The 20,895-nt window shown below is 48.5% G+C and overlaps 1 protein-coding gene across 8 annotated transcripts in view; it reads left to right on the forward strand.

Annotated features, from left to right (window-relative positions):
• SLC39A11 (solute carrier family 39 member 11) overlaps positions 1-20,895 on the forward strand; it is a 428,283-nt gene that overhangs the window by 263,144 nt on the left and 144,244 nt on the right. For all 8 annotated transcript variants that reach the window (XM_058705004.1, XM_058705005.1, XM_058705012.1 and 5 more), the window contains one exon: positions 18,922-19,092. In XM_058705004.1, the coding sequence (XP_058560987.1) occupies positions 18,922-19,092 (171 nt within the window). The remainder of the gene's footprint in view (positions 1-18,921; positions 19,093-20,895) is intronic.

Consider the following 20,895-nt stretch of genomic DNA (forward strand, 5'->3'; position numbering starts at 1 on the left):
CCACCATCGGTGCAGATGGGGCTGGAACTCACCAACCGTGAGATCATGACCTGAGCTGAAACCAAGAGTTGGGTGTTTAACCAACCGAGCCACCGAAGTGCCCCAGCCTTTCTTTTTATATTTTTATAAATGCGATACAGGTTCATTTTGGGAACTGCTAAAATGTGGTTTGTGTAGCACTCGATGCGTGCTAGCCAGGGAGGCCCCACGCCCACTCTCACCTACCCCCTACCACGGCCCTTTGGGGCGGGTAATGTTAGGCATCTGGCAGATGTGGAAACTGAGGCACGGGGGTATCAGGTGACATCTCCAAAGACGCATATGCAGAAAGCAGTAGAGCTGGGGATATGACCTGGCAGAGAAGCCACGGGTAGTGCAGGTTCTCAATTCCCCAGAACCACTCTTTCCTGTTCCTGTTCATGTAAAGCCACGGAGAGTCCTCTGTCACTGCCTTGGGAAAAAAGGGAAAGAGAAAAGCCTGAAGAGGTAAGAAAACAGAAACGTGCCAGAGAGATTGCTGTGGACTTTCCCCTCATGTCCGCGGTGTGTGCCCTCAGGATGCCCTCAGCCGGCCTGCCAGCCTCTTAGGCCGTGTCTGTCTCACTCCTCCCTGCCCACACCATCCATCCACCTTTGATTGACAGCCCCCAGGGGAAGTTTGGGAGAAACTACCAGACCACCTCAAATCAAATAAATTGGTGATAATCTGCATGTGGGCACACATGTGCATATTCTCTCTCTCTCTCTCATTCTCTCTCTCTCTCTCTCTCTCTCTCTCTCTCTCTCTCTCTCACACACACACACACACACACACACACCTGCACATCCTGAAAAGGTAAATAAGAGGAACACTTCTGGGCTCACAGCCATTGTGGCTTTCTTCCCCATTGATCCTGGCAAGGGAAACAGGTGGCTTCTGTGTCCGAATCACTTTTCCCCATCTGGTGAATGGGGACGTGATGGAAAAAGTAGCAGATCGGTACAAGAGCTGCTGGGCTTGTTGGCCACGTGCCCATCTGGTGGCACCAGCAGATTTTTCTGTTCACAGTCCACTCCCCACCCGCAAGTCCGACCTTGGCAGAAGTTTACCCAAATACGATGTGACTTTGTGTTCTTTGTACGATGTGACGTGTTCTTTGTGGAGAGGACCCATGAGTCTGGAAGTGTGGATTTTCTTTGTTAGTTGGGACTCATTCTTGTAGAGCTGGGTTCTTCTTAACACAGTGGGTAGCTGTGCTGAAGTTTACCTTTGCACTCTCCTAAATGTTTCTTGAACAGATTAATGGCAGGATAATATTGCCAGGGAAATAGTTAGCTAATTAAGACAACAAACTTTTGGAGACAGACATTTAGCTGCATTTACATAATGTGTAAAGTATTTGCATCTCCATGTGCTCATTGCTCTTTGCTTAGAAGCCCAGGCTGATTGGAAATGAGCCCACCCGACCCATGAGTGTCCTCGACATTGGCTTCACCTTAGGGCCGCGCGGACAACAGATTCATCGCTACCTATCAGAATACAGGTGCTTCTGCCCATCGCAGGTTCTGTCTTAGAATAGACTTGGTCCCGACCACGTCCTGTCCCCCAGAAAAGGGACTTTCTTTGCTGACCCTTGTGGAACACAGTTCCCTTTGCTCCCACCCTTGATCCGCTGGAACGTCTTCCTGGCAAGCGTTTCTGCTGAGGTGCAAGTTGTCCACTTATCCCACCTCCACATAAGCCCTTGTTGTTCTTCATGTTGCTTTCGTGGAATCCGATCAGTGTCTGGAGGCTTCAGTCTTGGTGCGGGAGGCCTTCCTTGTGGCAAAGGAGAGGAAGGCACAGGAGGACACCTGTGCCTACCTGTACACCCTGCCCTCCTCCTAGCTTCCCTCAGGCTCCTCCCTTCCCGAACCTGCTCGTCTCTGGATAGGCTTTCGGAATGGGGTGAGACGAGGGTGGCCGAGGACCAGGACCAGCTGGATTGAGGAGACTGGCTGCTTCTATGGGCTGAGTGGTTAATGAGGCCAGAACTCATGGCCAGGAGACCGTGCAGGGAACTGGGGATTTGCATGGGCAGCGAGCACTGGGTGGGAAGGCGGACCCGAGTCTGAGCCCGCAGGCCAAGTTCAAGTCCTCTTGGCCTGCGAATGTCTGTTCTGTTTGCAGCCCGGGGTGACGTGTACAGAGCCAACAGTCACCCGAAGCGGGCCGGTTACTTTGCAATTACGGGGTTCTTACAGACACCAGGGTTCAGCAAGGCTAGGAAAATACAAGGTGCCCGAAGAGTGGAGACTGTCACGCGTGCTCGGACGTGGGTGATCTTGGAAGGGACCAGCCTGGCAGCGCGGGCTGATGAAGTGGCGCATTCTCAGAGCCCGTTGCCGGGAAAGACACTGATGTCATGTGATCCAGCGGTTCTCCTATGCTGGCCGGCCCGTGGGCCGGCAGCAGCAGCAGCCCCACCTCAGAGCCCACAGAGATGCCCGTGGGCAGGCTCCTCCCTTGGGATACGCGGACCCACTAGGTCTGCTGCCGAGACTGGGAATCTGGATTTTTAAAGCTTTTCAGATAATTCTGATCAAGGCCTCTTTTCAGAAGCACCAGTCCAGTCCTTTCAGGAGACTTCCACGGCAACAAAGCTCCTAGAGCAGGTGTATCCTCCCTAAAACCTCCTGCTGTCCCCACTTGGGAGTGAGCACAGAGGATCCGTGGCCGCAGTGCGTGGTGGTCAGATGCGTCCGCAGGCGTCTGCATGGTAGAAGGAGGTGTTCGTGCCCCTGGTGCTTTAGAGAATTAACGGGTCGGGGGTCTTTGGGTTTTGGTGGAGGTGGAGGCTCCCCTGGCAGGGAAAGCTTGTGGCGGTGCGATGCCGGGAGGGGAGGGCGGGGATCAGCCCCAAACTAACAGTCAGGAGCCTGGGGCTTGACTCTCGGTCCTGCTGTGAACTGGCAGTGTTACCCTAGCGGGATCACTCTGTAGCCGAGGTTTTCTTATTTCAGTCAGACCTCTTCTGATTGCTGGCGACAGGAATCAACTCATCCAGCTGAAGCCGAATCAACTTTTATTTGCTCACTCGTGGGGAGAGGTACTGAAAGCTCGCGGAATCAAGGGGAGCTTCAGGAACAGGCCTCGGGCTCTGAACAGCGAGGGCAGTACCATCAAGACAGCCTCTGCACCCGGCGCATTTCCTTGTTCCTGCTCCGCGTGGCTGGGCTTCAGCCCACGGGGGCGGTGTCCACGGGGCAATATCCGTAGGCCACTGGCTCAGCTCTGACTGGCTCAGATCATACGTTCACCCCTGAACTGACCACTGTGCCCTGCAGACTAGACCAGGCTTAGGGTCGGGGACTGGGGTTGGAGAGGCCTCCTGCCGAACACCTCCGTCTTCCCTGTCCGAGCTCTGAATCAACTTTAAGAGGCGAAGGAGGCAGAGGGAAATAAAAATTCCATGCTCAATACCAAAAGATTGGGTTAGAGGCAATGGCTGTGATGTGCATCAGAATGGGATTCGTGATGGTGGACTGTGGAATTAGGCCAATTTACTCACCAACTCACAGACACGCTGGGGAATCCCGTGAACCTTGCAGCATGGAGGCCTAGACTGGAAGTCAGGCTGCCTGTGGGCACCCTGGCACTCAGGGCAAGGGGGGAAGCTAACCCCAAATTCATCTTTCAAGAAACTCACTCTGTCCCCACGGGGAGGTATTAAGGGTGGCACAAAAGACCAGGAGTGTTTAGGGCAAAGTCCCTCCTCATGGAAACAGAAGTAGGGGCAGCAGAATTTCATACCCCACCAAACCGGGGGTAGACCAACCAGTTAGTTCCATGAAGGAGGCAGAGCTGGGAATAACGGCTGGGCGGCTGGTTGAAAGGATGTTAGGGTAGGCCACTGAGCTAACCTCTTCCTTACCTGTAACATAGGATTTGCAAGAACTTACCTCCCAGGGTTGCTTCTAGAATTAAAGAAGATAAAAAGTTTTCCAGGTGACCATGCCTGTGGGGTCTTGCATGGTGCAGAATAGGCATTTCAATTGGTGATCATTGAACCTGAATCGGGGAGAGAGAGGAGGTCATGAGGCAGGGTCCTGAGGTTCTCTTGGGCCATCGCCTTTCACAGCGGGGTCGGTGTTTACATAAGCCTTTGAGGGTTAGAGTGTCCTTTTTTCAGGTTGTCATCTACTGTCCCTCCTCTTTTTGCTTTTTTTTGGTCCCCTGTTGAGGATGAGGTCGAAGTAATGTCTTCTCTAATAGTTAGCATGCTAAAAAAAAAAGTCCACAGTGAGATTAGTCTGCCACCCACTGCATATTGTTTCTTGGAGATCCACGTACACTGAACTCAGGTTCATCCATTGGTTTATCAAGCCCAGGCAGGTCCGGATGGGCCACGCAAAGCACGGAGTGTTGGGGGAAAGGACAGACAATGCTTGCGAATGTCAAGGCAAACCTTTGCACGGACACCACAAGGTGTCCATAGGACGCAGCGTTCTGTCATGGTACTCACTCTCTGGACTCTTCTTTCGAGTTAGTCAAGCTGACCAGTGACCTCCATTATGATTCACACATGGCTGAATTATCCACACCAGCCGCTGGGTGGGCCCAGGCCATAAACTTCTTTGGGGAACATAAAGGCTTAGGAATAATTCTCATGAGGGTTACCGATGACTAAGAGAATTGAATCTTAAAAGAAATCCTAAAAACCCTACTTTTTTTAAAAAAAATCTTAAGTTTATTTATTTATGTTGAGAGAGACAGAGATAGCATGAGTGTGGGAAGGGCAGCTAGAGAGAGAGAGAGAGAGAATCCCAAGCAGGCTCTGTGCTGCCAGCGGAGCCCGATGTGGGGCTCGAACCCATGAAGCTGTGAGATCATGACCTGAGCTGAAACCAAGAGTCGGACGCTTAACCAACAGAGCCACCCAGGTACCCCATTAAAAACCCTGCTTTTAGTAGCCTGGATCAGGGGCCAGCAAAGTACAGTCTGCTGGCCAGATCTGGCCTGTTTTTGTAAAAAAGAGTTTTATTGGAATGCCGACAAACCAACTCATTTGCCTGTTGTCTGTGGCTCCCCTTTGCGCTACAAAGGCAGAGTTGAGTAGTTTTCCAGGAAGCTGGAATGACCCACAAAGTCTAAAATATTTATTATCTGGACCTTTACCCAAACATTTGCTGACCCTTGTGATGGATGTCCATATGGAAGTCATTTGCATAAATAAATGTTGGTTGGTCAATCAGTAGGATGTTTCGGAACGAGGGTCTTAACCTTTAATAAAACCATAGACTCTCTGAAAACATGTGCAAAATGTTCTGTGTTGTAGATGTGTGCGCACACTTTTCTGGGGAAGAGCGTGCTTGGCTTCCATTATTCATTCCACAAATATTTAAGGACCTCTTCTGTGCTAAGCGCTGTGCCATTGTGAGCATATGGACTCAGCCCTTTGCGCTGCTCAGGCATCAGAGGTGGTGGCCCTGTGCACAGACCAAAGATGCACTGGAAAGCGGTTAAATATTACGGAATTTAGGCTGTAGAAGACCCCCCCCCCCCCCGCTACACACACACACCATACACATGTTCTTTCTACTACACCATTTAAATTGAGCCTGAAAAACGAAGGGCTCAGAAACCACCCTGAAGGTAACATTTATATCACAGAAATCCCAGAACAGTAAATATTGACCCTTCCAAGTTCAGCCAACATTTAGCCAATTGTAAAGTGCCCGTTTATAATTCCTGACCAGATGACTTTTAGTACTCTAAACACCAAAGCTCACTAGAGGCCTGGAAGGTAACTGGTTGACCCAGACTTTGAAATGGTTTGGACAATTAACACATCTTCTCTTCTGACAAGAAAAAAATCTTGAGTATATATTGTTAGTTCTCTGTTTGACTACTGGAAACTCTGCCTTGTTCCTTCTTGACCTCCAGTAGGTGATGGAGATTTGGCTGAGAACCACTGACTCGGGGGGATTATTATGTTATGATATGGAGTATGTTCACACCTTACCACTACGTGAAGTCATGTTTCAGAACTGTATGATTCACCTGAAAACGTGTGTGTGTGTATGTGTGTGTGTATGTATGTTTATCTATACAGATACACCATAAATATGAAAAAGACTGTCAGGATTTGTTCAAGGTGGTCCCCTCTGGGTGGTGAATGATTTTTAGTTTCCCTGTGCCCTTATCAGTATTTTCTCTATTTCCTGTAATGTCTGGGAATGTTTGTCAGAAAATCATAATACATTTAAAGGGAATATAATGCTTTTCGTCTTAGGGCAGAAAGAGATGCCGATTCCTCTGGGCAAACAAATTTGCTCCTCATTCAGTGGACGTTCTTACTTTCTGAACAGTGAATGTGCCGTCTCTGAAGCTCATCTTGGGGCATTTCTTAGTCTAGAACAGAGTTGGATGAACACTGACATTGGAAATAGCCTCTCTCTCCTACTTGTCTGGGATGAGCGACCATGTAGGCCAGCGGTGGCAGAGCATAGAATTCGCGCTGGAAGGGGCCCCGAAGTCTACCTAGTTCAGCTCATTTGCAGTTGGAAGAAGCTGAGACCTTCAGAGGTTGGGACTTGCACAGGGTTGTGTATAGAAGACTAGGGATAGAGTTGACCTGAGATTTCTATGCCATGGTTTCATTCATTTATTTGTGGCTTTCTAAGGACAGCAGGAAACCAGGTGCAATTGTGTAAAAAAATTTTTTAATGTTTATTTTCGAGAGACAGGGAGAGACAGAGCATGACTGTGGGAGGGGCAGAGAGAGAGAGGGAGACACAGAGTCCGAAGCAGGCTCCAGGCTCTGAGCTGTCAGCAGAGCCCGACACGGGGCCCGAACCCACGAACCGTGAGACCATGACCTGAGCTGAAGTCGGACGCTTAACTGACTGAGCCACCCAGTTGCCCCGACCTGGTGCAAATTTAATATAGACAAGTATATCAAAGCCATGGATGTCCAAGGACATGAATAAAGCTTCCCTATGGTAGTTAGTCTTCCCTAGTCCTTCCTTCCCCCTCTCCCTCCTTCTCCCCCTGTAATGGCTTATCTTCCAAACTTCTTGACAGTGCTTGGTATTTCCTTTCCCCCCACCTTGGAGTCCCGGTGGAAGATGGAGCCTGTCTCCCAGGGTAGAAGTTGGACTTCCGGCCTCTATTGCAGCTAGAGCTGACCATGGCTTGGCCAGTGGGACGGACCTGGTAGCAAAGTTATCCCAGCAGAAGTGGCCAGGACTCAGTGCCAGTGACCTGAGCTGGGGCATTTGGCGTCCAGCCTTGAGGACGGAGGTGCTGCCACATGGGTGTGTGGTGGCATTTTGGTGGAGCAGGAGTCCTGGTCTCCCTTGGCTCTGTTGGGGTTCCAGGGTGGGTTCTGTGGCCTTCCTGGGTTAATTCCATGAGCCCCTCAGTTTTCTTTTGATGACTGACTTGGCTTCTATTGCCCTTCCCTGAGGCCCGTGCCTCGTAAATTCTCCCCGCTGAACCTGCCGTGGGCAAAAATTCTCCCTTGCCTCCAGGTAAAGCTCTCTTACCTTCTTGTAACCAAGACAACCAACAAACCACACATCTTCAGGCCTGTGCTCATCTTTTCCTTCCTTCCTTGTTATCTCCAGCCACTAACCGTGTTCCCGTGTCAACTGTGCGTATCCTGAAAAGCAAGAAAATCCCCGGACCAAGAAACGTTTGTGGAATTTTAGATCCACGTGAACCTTTCCAGCACCGAGGTTTCCATTCAGTCACGTGCCCCTAGGCAAAAGGAAGGTTTTGTTTCCCAGCGCCCTTTGCAGACCGTAATGCTATTGGTTAATACTGGCCATGTGTGCGCTCTCGTGATTGTGGCACCTAACGGTGTCATTGATAGTGTCGTGTTGGGATTCCTGGTGGCCAAGCCCTAGGACAAGAGAGGAAATGCGAGATAGAAATAGAGGGAGAGTTTAGGTCGACCTAGACCCTTCATAGACTCTCTGTAGACACAGGGGAGATAAGAGAATGCCTTGTTTGGGGGGGGAATTGATTTTTCTCTCAGTTCTTCTGCTGTCGGCTGCCTTTCCTGGTGATGGTCCATATTCTCTAAAAGAAGAAAAAAAAGGATTTTCATTTGATGTAAGGAGACCATGGTTTCTGTCAGGATGGTACAATTACTTTTTACCTTCTGGTCTTAAATTCCTTTGCCTTCCCCCCTGCTCCGTCCCCTGCCGTGCGTTTGGCAGTCATGTGTGTCCTTAGGTGCCTACGTAGAACTAAGAATCAGGTGACTGAGCCACCTAGGTGCCGCTGGACTGACGTAAATTTAGAGACTAAGGAAGTACTTGGATTAAGTAGCACTGAAGTGGTCTAAAATATTAATTTTCAAAATCCAGAATGTATCAGAATTACCTTGGGGGTGAGGGTGGGAGACAGCATATGGTGGATTCCCGGGCCCCAGAATCCACGATGTGCCCTCGCCCACAGGTTCTAACCCAGTAGCTCCAGGACGGGCTCCAGGAGTTGGTGTTTTACGAGCTCCCACCGTGACCCAGCAACGGATGGACTTTTACTCCACACTTGGGAGATATAGTGGTCTAGGCTATTGATCTTTATTCTCAGAATTAGAGAGGACAGCAGAACAGCATTATGTCATAGGGGAAAGTGAACCAATGACAATTAAGTTAATATTTGCTGTTGGACAAGAGCCCCGAAGTGGGTGCTGTTCTCCTGGGTGCCTCCTCCCTGACCTGGTAATTGACAACCATGTAGGTTAAGCACACGCCTTCCCCCCTCTCCCCCCCGCCCCACCATCTTTCTGGGGTCCGCCGAGAGTCCTTTGCAAAGCTCTTACAAGCACTGGTATTTTTCAGGATGCCCTTTGTCTCTCTCCGATGAGTGTGCTGGGAGTTTTTTGAAACAAATGTCTTTTGCGGCTGGACTCCCCCAAAGCTAGAATGATCTCTTTCCCACGGGAGCATCTATGCTGAACACACACATGCAGGGTAGACAGCTCTGGAGCCCACCTGGGATTTATTTTTAGACCACATTCAATTCATCAGGAATGAGTTCATGTTGATTAATTGGTTGTTTGTACCTTTGCAGCAGAAGAACTGACCTGGTAGGTAGTGTTATTGGATATTTTGGCTCCCTTGGCTGAGAATATAAATTATTACCTTAGATAGTTGGAAAAAGCCATGTTTTAGTGGGTGGTTTGCTTAATGGATGAGAAACCTCTCGCTAAGAGTGAGCCCATCTCTTCGGAGGTACATTTAATTTTTTACCAGTTATGCAGATCCATTTGTGTCTGTGTTGTCGCTAAGCAGTTGCTTATTTGTAAGCATCAATAGGCGAGGTATGGGTTACTTACAGGTCCTGGGAAATATGGACTGAAAAGACAAGGGAATCGCCAGCCACCCTACCCAGGCAGCATTTGACCCTGTGATAATTGTGTAGCTCATGATGTTTAGAATGATAAGTGAAGACATCTATTCTAGTTACAGAGATTATAAATCAGGTTTTTTGGGAAATGTTTATTTTTGAGAGAGAGAGAGAAAGAGAGCATGCACGCGCCAGTCGGGGAGGGGCAGAGGGAGCGGGAGAGAGGATCCAAAGCGGGCTCTGTGCTGACAGCAGAGAGCCCAACGTGGATCTCGAACTCACGAACCATAAGATCATGACCTGAGCCGACGTTGGATACTTAACTGACTGAGCTACCCAGGTAACCCCTGTAAATAAGTTTTGCATCATATTTCTTAAACTCCAGATGCTTCTCTGCTCAAGGGTTAGTAATTAAGCATAGTAAATACTTCAGTTATCTTTCCATGAAGTTTCCTTCATCTCCAGTGGAATCTTTTCCTGCCCTGGATTACATGTGACCCATGCAGCGTCTCCTTGGACAGTTTTGCACTGAGAAGAGTGTGTGGCTGCTTTCGGAGTAGAATGCGGTTTGCTCATTCTCTCCCCACCTGAGAACTGAGACGCTAAATGGGGCAACAAGTAGGACGGTCAGATAAAATACAGGGTATCCGGGTAAGTTTCAGGGTCAAATAAGAATGAATGCTTTTTACGATAAGTATATCCCAGGCAATATTTGGGATATACTTATCCTAAAAAGTTTCATTTTATCTGAAATTCGGTTACAACTGAGCACCCCGTCTTTCTTATTTGCTAAATCTGGAAGCCACAGCAGGGCTCCTGTTCCACACTAGATTCCTCTCGCCGTATGTAATGTTTGTGGAACTGCTGTTACTTACAAGAGTCCCAGGGTCATTGGGTAGCAAGAAGACTAGGGAAGGAAGAGAAGCTGGTCATGTATCCTGCTTTTGAAAAAAAGTAGAGTTTCAATATTGAGAGAGAAACACAGCTTTGGGGACCATACCAGCCAGCAGCATAAATGAAGCGGATGACCCCTCTCCCCCTACTTTTTTTTAAAAGGCAGTACACTGTCTTGAGGAATGTCAAAGGGGATTTTTTTTAATGTTTATTTAATTTTGAGAGAGAGAGGCAGAGAGACAGAGGACCCGAAGCAGGCTGAGAGCGGAGAGCCCGATGCGGGGCTCAAACCCACGAACCGCGAGATCATGACCTGAGCAGAAGTTGGATGCTCAACCGACTCAGCCACCCAGGCGCCCTGAGGAACTTTTTAAAGGGAGGCTGGAATCCCAGGTTGGCCAGGTGGATACACCTGTCTGATGTGTGAGAACACCCGCCGCTACCAGCCGGGTCTCAGGTACCATCGACAAGCACAGAGCCTCACAGGAAAATTACCCGTGTCCGTAAGGAGTTAGTTAATCATATATCATTAAAGAGGCCTTGTTTGGACAGAGGACCCTTCACAAAAGGGGAAATAAATACACCTGAAACTCTGAAAAATGTTCAACTTCACCTGTAGTCAAAGAAATACAAATGAAGGGAAATGTCATTTCCTTCATAAGCGGATACATTTATTTTTAAATGAAAAATACCCATGCTGACTAAGAAATGCCATGGTGAGAACTCGTGAACTTTCCTCATGGAAATGGAAATGGCATGGCCTTTCTGGAAATTAATTAGCCAAACACACCACCGCCCTTTCATCAACACTTCAGCTCTGGGAATTTTGTTCAAATTTCTGCTTGTTAATACAGGTGAAAGGTTTTGCAGTGATATTTATAGAAAAAAAATTAGAAATGGCCTAAATGCCCAACACTATGAGAATGTAAATAATAATTTCTATTGCTGGAAATGCTTCTAAGAGTTTTCAGTCATATGGGGGAAATGCTTATGTTTAGCGAGAATAAAAAGCAGTCTTCAGTTGTATAATATGCTATCCCGGTTACGTAAAACCAGGCAAAAAAGCACGGAAGGAAGTATACCAAACTCCAAATATATATGTTTTTAGGTGATGTGTTTATGTGTGATTTAAATTTTCTTCTGTCTATTTTTAGAGTTTCCAAGGTTGCTTTGATATGTACTTATATCTTCATAGTCAGAATGCAGTTACTATACCAGCAGGGGTATTTTATTTGGGGCACCTGCCCAATGGTGGAGAGGTGGGTCGAACGGCTGGCCAGCCCCCCGTTGACTACTGGAGCCCATAAAACTTATGGAATGGGCAACATTTAAATGAATGCCATGCTGTTGGCTTTATGCCAGGACTTCACATTTGCAGCATATATGTTGGCATTTCCAAGGGGTTGTGGAGGATCTAAGGACACTCATGGGTGAGTAGCCTTGTAGGGCTCAGGAAAGCTGAGGAACTTCTCTCGGGTGAGGGTGCCACGAGCATCATCTTGGCTGCCCGGTTTTGCATCGAGAGATGGATTGCACTCAATTGCCAGCCTCAACGACTCACACCTTCCCTTTTCCTAACACAAGTGCCCAGTGGGTTCTAAAGACAGCATTTAAGGCAAAAATGTTGAAGAGTCAAAGTCACCCCCCTGAACATCCTTTTTCTCCCTTAAACCGCCAAGACTTGCCCCTCACCCAGAACCTCCAAAGCCAAGAATTCATTTTTCTTACCATTTCAACGAACACCTCTCTCTTTCTGGGCGATTGAAGCCAAAATTTCTTTGAAAGGATAGTGATGGAAAGGAGAAAGGGAGGAATGGATAAATGGAGTTTTCTCATGTTTGTTTTCAACGGCACATACCTGAATTTGCAAAATGTGCCTGTGATACAGCTCCACTGTGGTTCAGTGTTAGGAAAGCAGTTGTTGGCTAACTAGGAGTTACAAGTAAGCCCGGGGAAGATTTAAGAACCATTGCACAAAGTTTCTCTCTCTGCATTAGGAGCTTTTCCTCACGTGCGGGGGTGTGTTTCCTGGGGTAGGTCAGCCCTCTGCTCCCATGGTATATGTGAACCATGAAGCCATAAAACAAAGAATTAGTGCCTGAGGTCAAGAAGGTACTTTTCCTGGGTGGGTGCCCCTCCTAGGTGGGAGGGAGCAGAAAGAGTATGCCCCCATGTGGCAAGACGAGGCACCGCAGCTTTTAGCGTCTAGAAAACTGAATTAAACTTGAATAAGAAGAAACGGTTTTGCAAATGATGGGCTCAGACCTAAGCAAAATTCCCTTAAGGCATTAAAAACTAGAGTCACAGAGGCTAAGAAATGTAGAAAATGTTTCTGGAGTTTTAAGTGAAACAAGTGGAATATGAAACTGTACATTAAGATGTATAATCAAGGGGCACCTGGGTGGCTCAGTCGGTTAAGTGTCCGACTTCGGCTCAGGTCATGATCTTACGGTCTGTGAGGTCAAGCCCTGCATCAGGCTCTGTGCTGACAGCTCGGAGCCTGGAGCTTGCATCAGATTCTGTCTCCCTCCCTCTCTGCCCCTCCCCCACTTGTGCCCTGTCTCTCTCTCAAAAAAAAAAAAAACAAAAAAAAAAAAAACCATTTTAGTACAAAGGCACTGAGGCACAGATATAGCATTTCTCTGAAGCCTTATGGCTAATGATTGACAGAGCCAAAGTCCCATGGTTGACAAAGCCATGATCCCCTGGTAGGCAGTGTGATCCCACATCTATTCTCTTTACCGTTTGCACTGACCACAAATATGCACACACACACACACACACACAAAAGCATGAACTGGACAAGGGGTAGGAACAAATGACGGTCATCAGGATAGGGACACCGGAGACTTTTTCTTTAATGTAGTTATGCTTACAGCTTTACAAAAAGGAAGCAGTCTGCGTGTGGAGAGGTTTAGAGACAGTTATAGGCTTTAGTTTTGGATATATTTGAACTGGAGGGTCATCTGCCAAGACTGTGAGAATGACCTGGCTCTTTCTTTTTTTTTTTTTTTTTTTTTTTTTTTTATTATTATTATTTTTTAATGTTTTTTATTTATTTTTGGGACAGAGAGAGACAGAGCATGAACGGGGGAGGGGCAGAGAGAGAGGGAGACACAGAATCGGAAACAGGCTCCAGGCTCCGAGCCATCAGCCCAGAGCCTGACGCGGGGCTCGAACTCACGGACCGCGAGATCGTGACCTGGCTGAAGTCGGACGCTTAACCGACTGCGCCACCCAGGTGCCCCTGACCTGGCTCTTTCTTAAATTTCCATGTGACTGTCAGGAAGGGCCTCCATGGGCCTTGATCTCTTCACATGCCAGGGTGGATACTCACCCATGTTGAGTCATTATTTCATGCTCAAATTTGGCATTAATTACATAAAGGAAGTCATGCTAATCCCATAAATGATTAAAGAAACAGAACCAAATTCTTAGCAAGCATTGTCAACACTCATGTTGATAATTGAATTTCTTCCCCCAACTCATTCTGATTTCCTGGGAAACCAACAGGAAGGAAACATAATAAGTAAATAGATTATCCTCTCTCCCTGCTTCGGACTGGCCTTTTGATTTTGTTTGTGCATATGTAGTACGTAGTGAATATATATATCACTGACTACTGTTCGTTATATGTTTTGTAAATGGGGTTTAGAAGGAAGGTATTTTTCCAGTGGGTTGAAGTTTTCTGCACTTAGCAGATGAGGATTTGCCTATTTGTGTTAACTCAACCAGATCATTTCCAATGATATGTTGGGGATATTTTTAAAGCTCTTGTGGCTGGTGATTTATTAATCAGTGTTGCCGCATTCGCTGGGCGCTGAGGTTTCATCCCTGGGCCCTGTTAGATTTGGCCGGTTACATCATCAGAGGGACACCAGACATCCCGTGGGCCCCATCCCGGGCCCCTGGGTTATGAAAACAAAGGTTAACGTGGTTTTCATTTTGCACAATGTTCTCGGTCTGAGGTCCCTGAATCCATGAGGATTCAAAAATTATTTCAAATTGTCTTTGTTTTTTATTAATTAATTTTTAATTTGTATTTATTTATTTATTTTTTTGCTGAAGAGAGGATCATAGCTTTCACTGTACTTTAAAAAGCAGTCGCTGGGGCGCCCGGGTGGCTCAGTCAATTAGGCAGCCAACTTTAGCTCAGGTCATGATCTCACGGTTCCTGGGTTCAAGCCCTGTGTTGGGCTTTGCGCTGACAGCTCAGAATGTAGAACCTGCTCTGGATTCTGTGTCTTCCTCTCTCTCCCTCTCTCTCTCTCTCTCTCTCTCTCTCTCTCTCTCTCTCAAAAATAAATAAATAAACATTAAAACAAATTTTTTTTTTCAAAAGCAGCTGCTGATTCAAAATGGTTTAGAGCCACTGATACAGAGACTTCACCTTTCGCTTCACTGTCAAACCCCGAGGGGGACAGGGCCTACCCAGGCATCAGGGTTTGCCATGACCCCTGGCTCGTGCCTGCCGGACCAGAGACGGCTTTGCTCTGTGATACGATGCTTTGGGATGAGAATCACATGTGTGATTGTGTGAATGTGTCACAGAAGGTCGCCCCACCCTTCAGTGGGAGAGATGAGCCTTGGCCAGGTCTGTCTGTTCCCCTGTGGTCCTTCTCAAATCCAGCAACGCCGTGCCTCTCCAGGAAAGGAGGACAACAGGCTCAACCCCAGCAGTGGGTCCCTTCTTTCTGTGGATTCTTAGATGCTAACGTCTCAGGTAAAAAAAAAAAAAAAAAAAATGCTTTTTTGATAATGGGCAGCTTTGAAGTCTTTTCTTTTACCTTCTGAAAGAATCGTAACCCTGTGTTCCGCGCTAGGTGTTGATAACTATTTTCTACTTGTAGCTGCTTTATCCTTGGACATAGCAGGTCTAAGGGTTTCAGAAGCGTTGTTTTCAGGTTTGTCTATGAGTGGGACTGACTATAGATACGAGACGTCCACTGAGCCTTCTCCACCTCTGGGGTCACTGGTTGCAAGCTCACCAAACCCCCTCTGCACACTGAATGTATCCAACATAAACATCTGGGATTTCAAGTCCCTGAATGCCACGACAGTGAGAGCAGTGAGCAAAGGAGCAGATCAACAGCCCCCCCTCCCCACCCCTCACACCCCAGCCCAGTCAACAACAGGGTCCTGGTTAAGAGGTGGCCTCTGGAGGCAAAGACCTGGCTTGACTTTGGAATCCATCTGGGACAAGTTGGTGACCTGGGACTGCTTAACTCTACCTCTCTGCTCTTCAAGCTTTTTTTTGTTTTTAATTTTTTTTGTAATGTTTATTTTTAAGAGAGAGGGAGCAGGGGAGGGGCAGAGAGAGAGGGAGACACAGCATCCGAAGCAGGCGCCAGGCTCTGAGCTGTCCGCACAGAGCCTGACGTGGGGCTCAAACTCACGAACCGCGAGATCATGACCTGAGCCGAAGTCAGACACTTAACCGACTGAGCCACCCAGGTGTGCCCCTCAAGCTTTGCATTTGGTAGAGGGAACCTTCTCTGCTTTGTCGGGCTTTTGTGAAGACTGAGGATAAAGTTCCCTATTAGCCAATGTCACTAATGCCATTTTGCGTTTCTGAATCGACATTGCCTGTCCTTCCTCTTTGCCAAATCCTACTTCGAAAGTGCCCAGACCTTTCCCCCCTCAACAGGTTCTTGTCGCTCTGGCACACCTCTTCACCCCACCCCAGGCTTGGCCACTGCCCCCATGAAGTGGTCGTCCTTTGCTCATGGTGCTGGTGTTCTTGGTATGCGGTGGTCTCAATGGCCCTGCCAGGAGAGGCAAGGAGATTCATTGCTCAGGAGGCGTTCGTACTCTCTGTAGTGATTAATTTGGACTAATTTTCCTCATTGCAGACCCATTAGAGGCTGTTAGCAAACAGTGGCTTATTTAACATGCACGTGAGCTGTTCACACCATCTCAGGTCCCGTTCGGGCACAGCAGCTTTCGCACACGGGGACCCCGAGGTGGGGCACGGGGACTCCAAGGTGGGGGCACGTGGCTTTATCTCTTTCTGCTTCTCCGTCGCTCGTATTAGACACTAGCACACGGCTGGGATTTGCTAACGGTGCCCCCATCTCTGTTGCTCTCTGTGCAAATTTGCAGCGGATTCAGAGTCTGATGCCTCTGTGGCCCTGACAGAAATAAACACCAGCTTCAGAGTTTATTAGAGAGTATACATTTCTGCCCTCCGATGCAAAGAAATTATTCATATCTTCTCTGTCTCTTCTCTCTTAAATTGTCAAATCCCAAGGGGAAGAGTTCCCCACCCCCCACCGCCATCAACTCCCACTGGAGAGCGAGGTCAGGTCTGTGTGCTCAAAGGAAACCCAAGGAATCCGTGGTGTTTCCTGACTGGTCCGGGAGGAAGGCGGGTGCCCTCTGCCACCATACGGAGACGTGTGGTGAATGTGTGTTTAGCTTTGCCCCGTGCAAATAGTGTCTGGGTAGAGTGGCTTTCCAACAGAGATTGTTGGAGTCCCCAGAGGCTGGTTATATGAGCTGCGGCTGCTGACTGGGTGGGGGCTGGTAACCCTGCATATTCTGGAGGATCCGCAGAAGGCCCCTTCTCCCTAAGCGCATTGAGATTCGGCTGTTGTAAGAGAGAGAGAACCGACTGGGACCTGGGGAAGCCTGAGTCTGCCTGCCCTTTGGAACTTGCTTACTCTTCAGGCTTACTTCCTTGATTTGAGTGAACAAACACAGAAGGATTTTCAAAAGAAGATTCCCCCCTTCCCCGCCCCCATTTTGGGAATACAAAGCAATGTTCACTTAGGCACGTTCATCCGAAAAGAGGATAAAGACCCGGTCAAGTTTATGTAGCGAGATTCTGGTTGCTAAGATCAACCCCCTCCTACCTTTGCCTTATACCAAGAAGTAAGGAGAGGGGTGCCTGGGAGGCTCAGTCAGCTAAGCCTCCGACTTTGGCTCAGGTCATGATCTCACAGTTCGTGAGTTCGAGCCCCGCGTCAGGCTCTGTGCTGACAGCCTAGAACCTGGAGCCTGCTTCCAGTTCTGTGTCTCCCTCTCACTCTACCCCTCCATTGCTCACATTCTCTCTCTCTCCCCCTCTCCCAGAAATAAAAAAAAAAATAATAAAATAAAAAATAAAAAGAAGTAAAGGAGAGCCCCATGGTCAGGGCAAAAGGAGTCCTTATAGTTGCCTGTTGTTTCTTAATTTGACTCTGGGAAAAATTTTCTGCAACTTTCAGCTCAGAGATGAGAATCCTTTTGCTCGTGGAAAGTTCATAGGGAAGGGAAGGAGCCCACCACAGAGAGTCCCTCCTACCCTTCAAGGTGATGACCATTAACTCCTGCAAGAGACATTCCCCCCCGACACAGTGGAGAATCAGTCAAGCTTCTGCTGTTTCCTGCAGCCAGGGGAGCCACATCGCTTATTGTCCAGACCAGGACACTTTGAGAGTGAAAGGGGATACCAACAATCCCCCCACCCCCGGGGTGGCGAGCCCAAACTGGGATGTATGGTTGCCCTATTGTGTCCCGTCCAAGACCACTGAGTTGTGGCTTACAGGTTCTTAGGTTCACTCGTGACAGTGAGACCCTCCTTTCCATTTGTGCCGCCACGTGCCTGAGATTCGCTCCAGACTCTGCTCCCCCAGGAAGCCACTCCCACAAATGCGTCCCGTGCTGTGCACCGCAGTCTAGACACTGCCTCAGACCCAGGCGATTTGCCTCCATTGAGAGTGAGCAAATGACCCTGGAGACCATGGGTAGTTGGCACAGCCTGGGCCTAGGAAATGACATCCTTCAAATATGTCCCCCAAGAGGAACGTTTGAAAGGGAGGTTGGCTCATGAAGTCCGGTGGCTGGGACCGTAGTCAGCCCGTGGGGCTCAGAATGTCCCGCGACATGCAGGCTGCCATTTGTCTGTCTGTCTGTCTGTCCGGCTGGCTGGCTGGGTGCATGATTTCCCATGTCTGTGTGTCTGTGTGCAGCCCCTTCCTTCTGTCATCTGCCAAGCTGCTTCCTTGCTCTCTTCCCTCGTGGGTCGTCAGGCTGCCCTCGCACGACCTTTCGGATTGAGAATCCACACACGTCACCAGTCCCTTGGCCCTGGGGAGGGGATCTCTTTGGCTGGGCCTGGCACGCGGATGGGTTCCCATGAGGCGGTGTGAAGAGGAGAGGAGGGTCACATACCCTGCAGTGCTGTAGGGAAAGAGGAAACACAGGACAGCCAGCGCTGTCCACACCTACGCACTTAGCCCTTGCATGGAGCCTCTCATTTAAGCCTCACGAACCTCTGTGGGTTGGGTCCTCTTAGTGTCCCATTTTGTGACTCGGGAAACCAGGGCACAGAGACAGTAACCAGCTTGTGTAATGCCACACAGCTGCTATGTGCACAAGTCAGGGGTGAGTCGGGGAGCCTGGCTCCAGGCTCTGAGCTCCTGGCCACTCCTCAATATTGTTTCTTTTAAATAGGCGTTGTTAGGGTGGCCCCAGTTCCATCTTTTTTTATCCCTTCCAGTACCTGTGCTTTGGGTGCCGTCTATTCAGCGAATGTTTGCTAAAATGAATCAAGTGAAGGAAGGAAGGAGGAACAGGAAAAGAAACAGAATCCGCGGTCCCCTGGGAAGTCAGGAAGTGGACCATTTCCCCGGGTTGAAAGCGGCTTCCCGCTGCTGCTTGCCAAGGACCAGCGTGCACATTTTCAAAGTGCTCTCTCTCCCTGTCCCTCTCTGTTTGCTCAGACAAGAGTGAGAACGGGGAGGCCTATCAGCGGAAGAAGGCGGTGGCCGCGGGTCTTCCCGAGGGCCCTGCTGTCCCGCCGCCTCCTCGAGGGAACCTGGCGCAGCCCCTTGGCGGCAGCTGGAGGAGGATCGCGCTGCTCATCTTGGCCATCACCATACACAACATTCCAGGTGAGGTCTCGCCCCCGAGCGGTCCAGCCACCTGCCCGAAGGTAAAGTCACGCCGTCAGCTCAGCTGCTCGGCTGGAACAGTCGTGACGTGGGTCGTTTTTTGACGGGGGTGGGGGACAGAATGCAAATCTTCCTTGGCTTTATTTGTAACTTGCGTTATTGCTGTGGGGAGCACCTTTTATAAGCCCGGGATGTCTCCGGTTCCGCTTGATGCTGTTTTATTATTTTTTTTTAAGTTTATTTATTTTGAGAGACAGTGAGAGAGAGAGTGAGGGAGGGGCAGGAAGAGAAGGAGAGGGAGAATCCCAAGCAAGCTCTGTGCTGTCAGCGCACAGCCTGGTGCAGGGGCTTGAACTCTCGGACCGTGAGATCACGATTTGCTTGAGCTGAAATCAAGATGGGACGCGTAACCGACTGAACTGGCCAGGCGCCCCTGCTTAACGCCCTTTTAAAATACTGACTTCTGGGGGCGCCTGGGTGGCACCGTCGGTTAAGCGTCCGACTTCAGCCAGGTCACCATCTCGCGGTCCGTGAGTTCGAGCCCCGCGTCAGGCTCTGGGCTGATGGCTCGGAGCCTGGAGCCTGTTTCCGATTCTGTGTCTCCCTCTCTCTCTCTGCCCCTCCCCCGTTCATGCTCTGTCTCTCTCTGTCCCAAAAATAAATTAAAAAAACGTTGAAAAAAAAAATTAAAAAAAAAAAATACTGACTTCTGTATAGCTTAGCACTGATAGTTGCCTTACGTGCCTTCTTGCTGTGGGACACCTGTCTGAAATGTCCTTGCGAGGCCTATCCTTTTTAGCATTCGGCAGTAATTCGTGCTGTGTCTTTGGATTTATTTTAATTGAAAAAAATGTGCTGGCATTCGATTTCAAAAATAATATCACGTTTCATTTGGAGTAACTAGATAACCATGAAAAAGAATAAAGAGATTATAAAAAAAAAATAAATTGAAGGAAGCTGAGGCAGTCCTTGGGTCGGTCACATCTTGGAATTCACCAGTTAGTATATCTGGACAAATGACTCGAGCTCTCTGAGCCTTGGTTTTCTCATCTGTGAAATGGGCATTTGCTACCACTGAGATCACTGGGGTATTATTTACAAAATGAATTGATTTATTTTGATACTTAAATAAGATGCTATAATTGCACACACACACGTACGTTCACAGATTTTGGTACCGTACTTGGGCCACATGAGCAATTGGAAAATGGTCGCGGTTGTTAGCATTAATAACACTCCTGTCCTCCTTCCCAGCTGTGGCTTCCTCAGTCTTGAGTTCTTCAGCATCCAGATCCATCTTCCTTGGGCCAGAACTCGAGTTTGAGGAATAACCTTGCTGAGGGAGTGTCCCCGGGTGATATATTATCTGAGCCCTTGCCCAGTTCATAATGCCAACCCGTTACCCTGTTACACAGCCGTGACTCGACTGGACCAGGCTTGCTAGAGGCACATTCTTCTCCTCGAAGCTGGCGTAGACGTTGTTCTATTGCCCTCTGGCTTCAATGTTGTGGGAGAAAAGGCCACAGCCAATGTGTTCCTCTCTGGGTAACTTGATATAACTTCTGCTTGCACAGAAGTCATTTTTAACTTTTACAACATTTATAACTTCTGCTTTGTCATTTTTAAAGAATCAAAATTTCAATGTTCTATATTCCCGTATATACTAAACCTGTCTAGAACACTATGTGTCCAATTACTTTTTTTTTATTTGAGAGAGAGAGAGAGAGAGAGAGGACACGCGTGCTCACGTGCGCACACAAGTGGGGGAGGGGCAGACAGAGAGGGAGACAGAATTCCAAGCGG

The sequence above is a fragment of the Neofelis nebulosa genome, chromosome 16 (genome assembly GCF_028018385.1).
Source record: "Neofelis nebulosa isolate mNeoNeb1 chromosome 16, mNeoNeb1.pri, whole genome shotgun sequence".
In the NCBI taxonomy this organism is placed as follows: domain Eukaryota; kingdom Metazoa; phylum Chordata; class Mammalia; order Carnivora; family Felidae; genus Neofelis; species Neofelis nebulosa.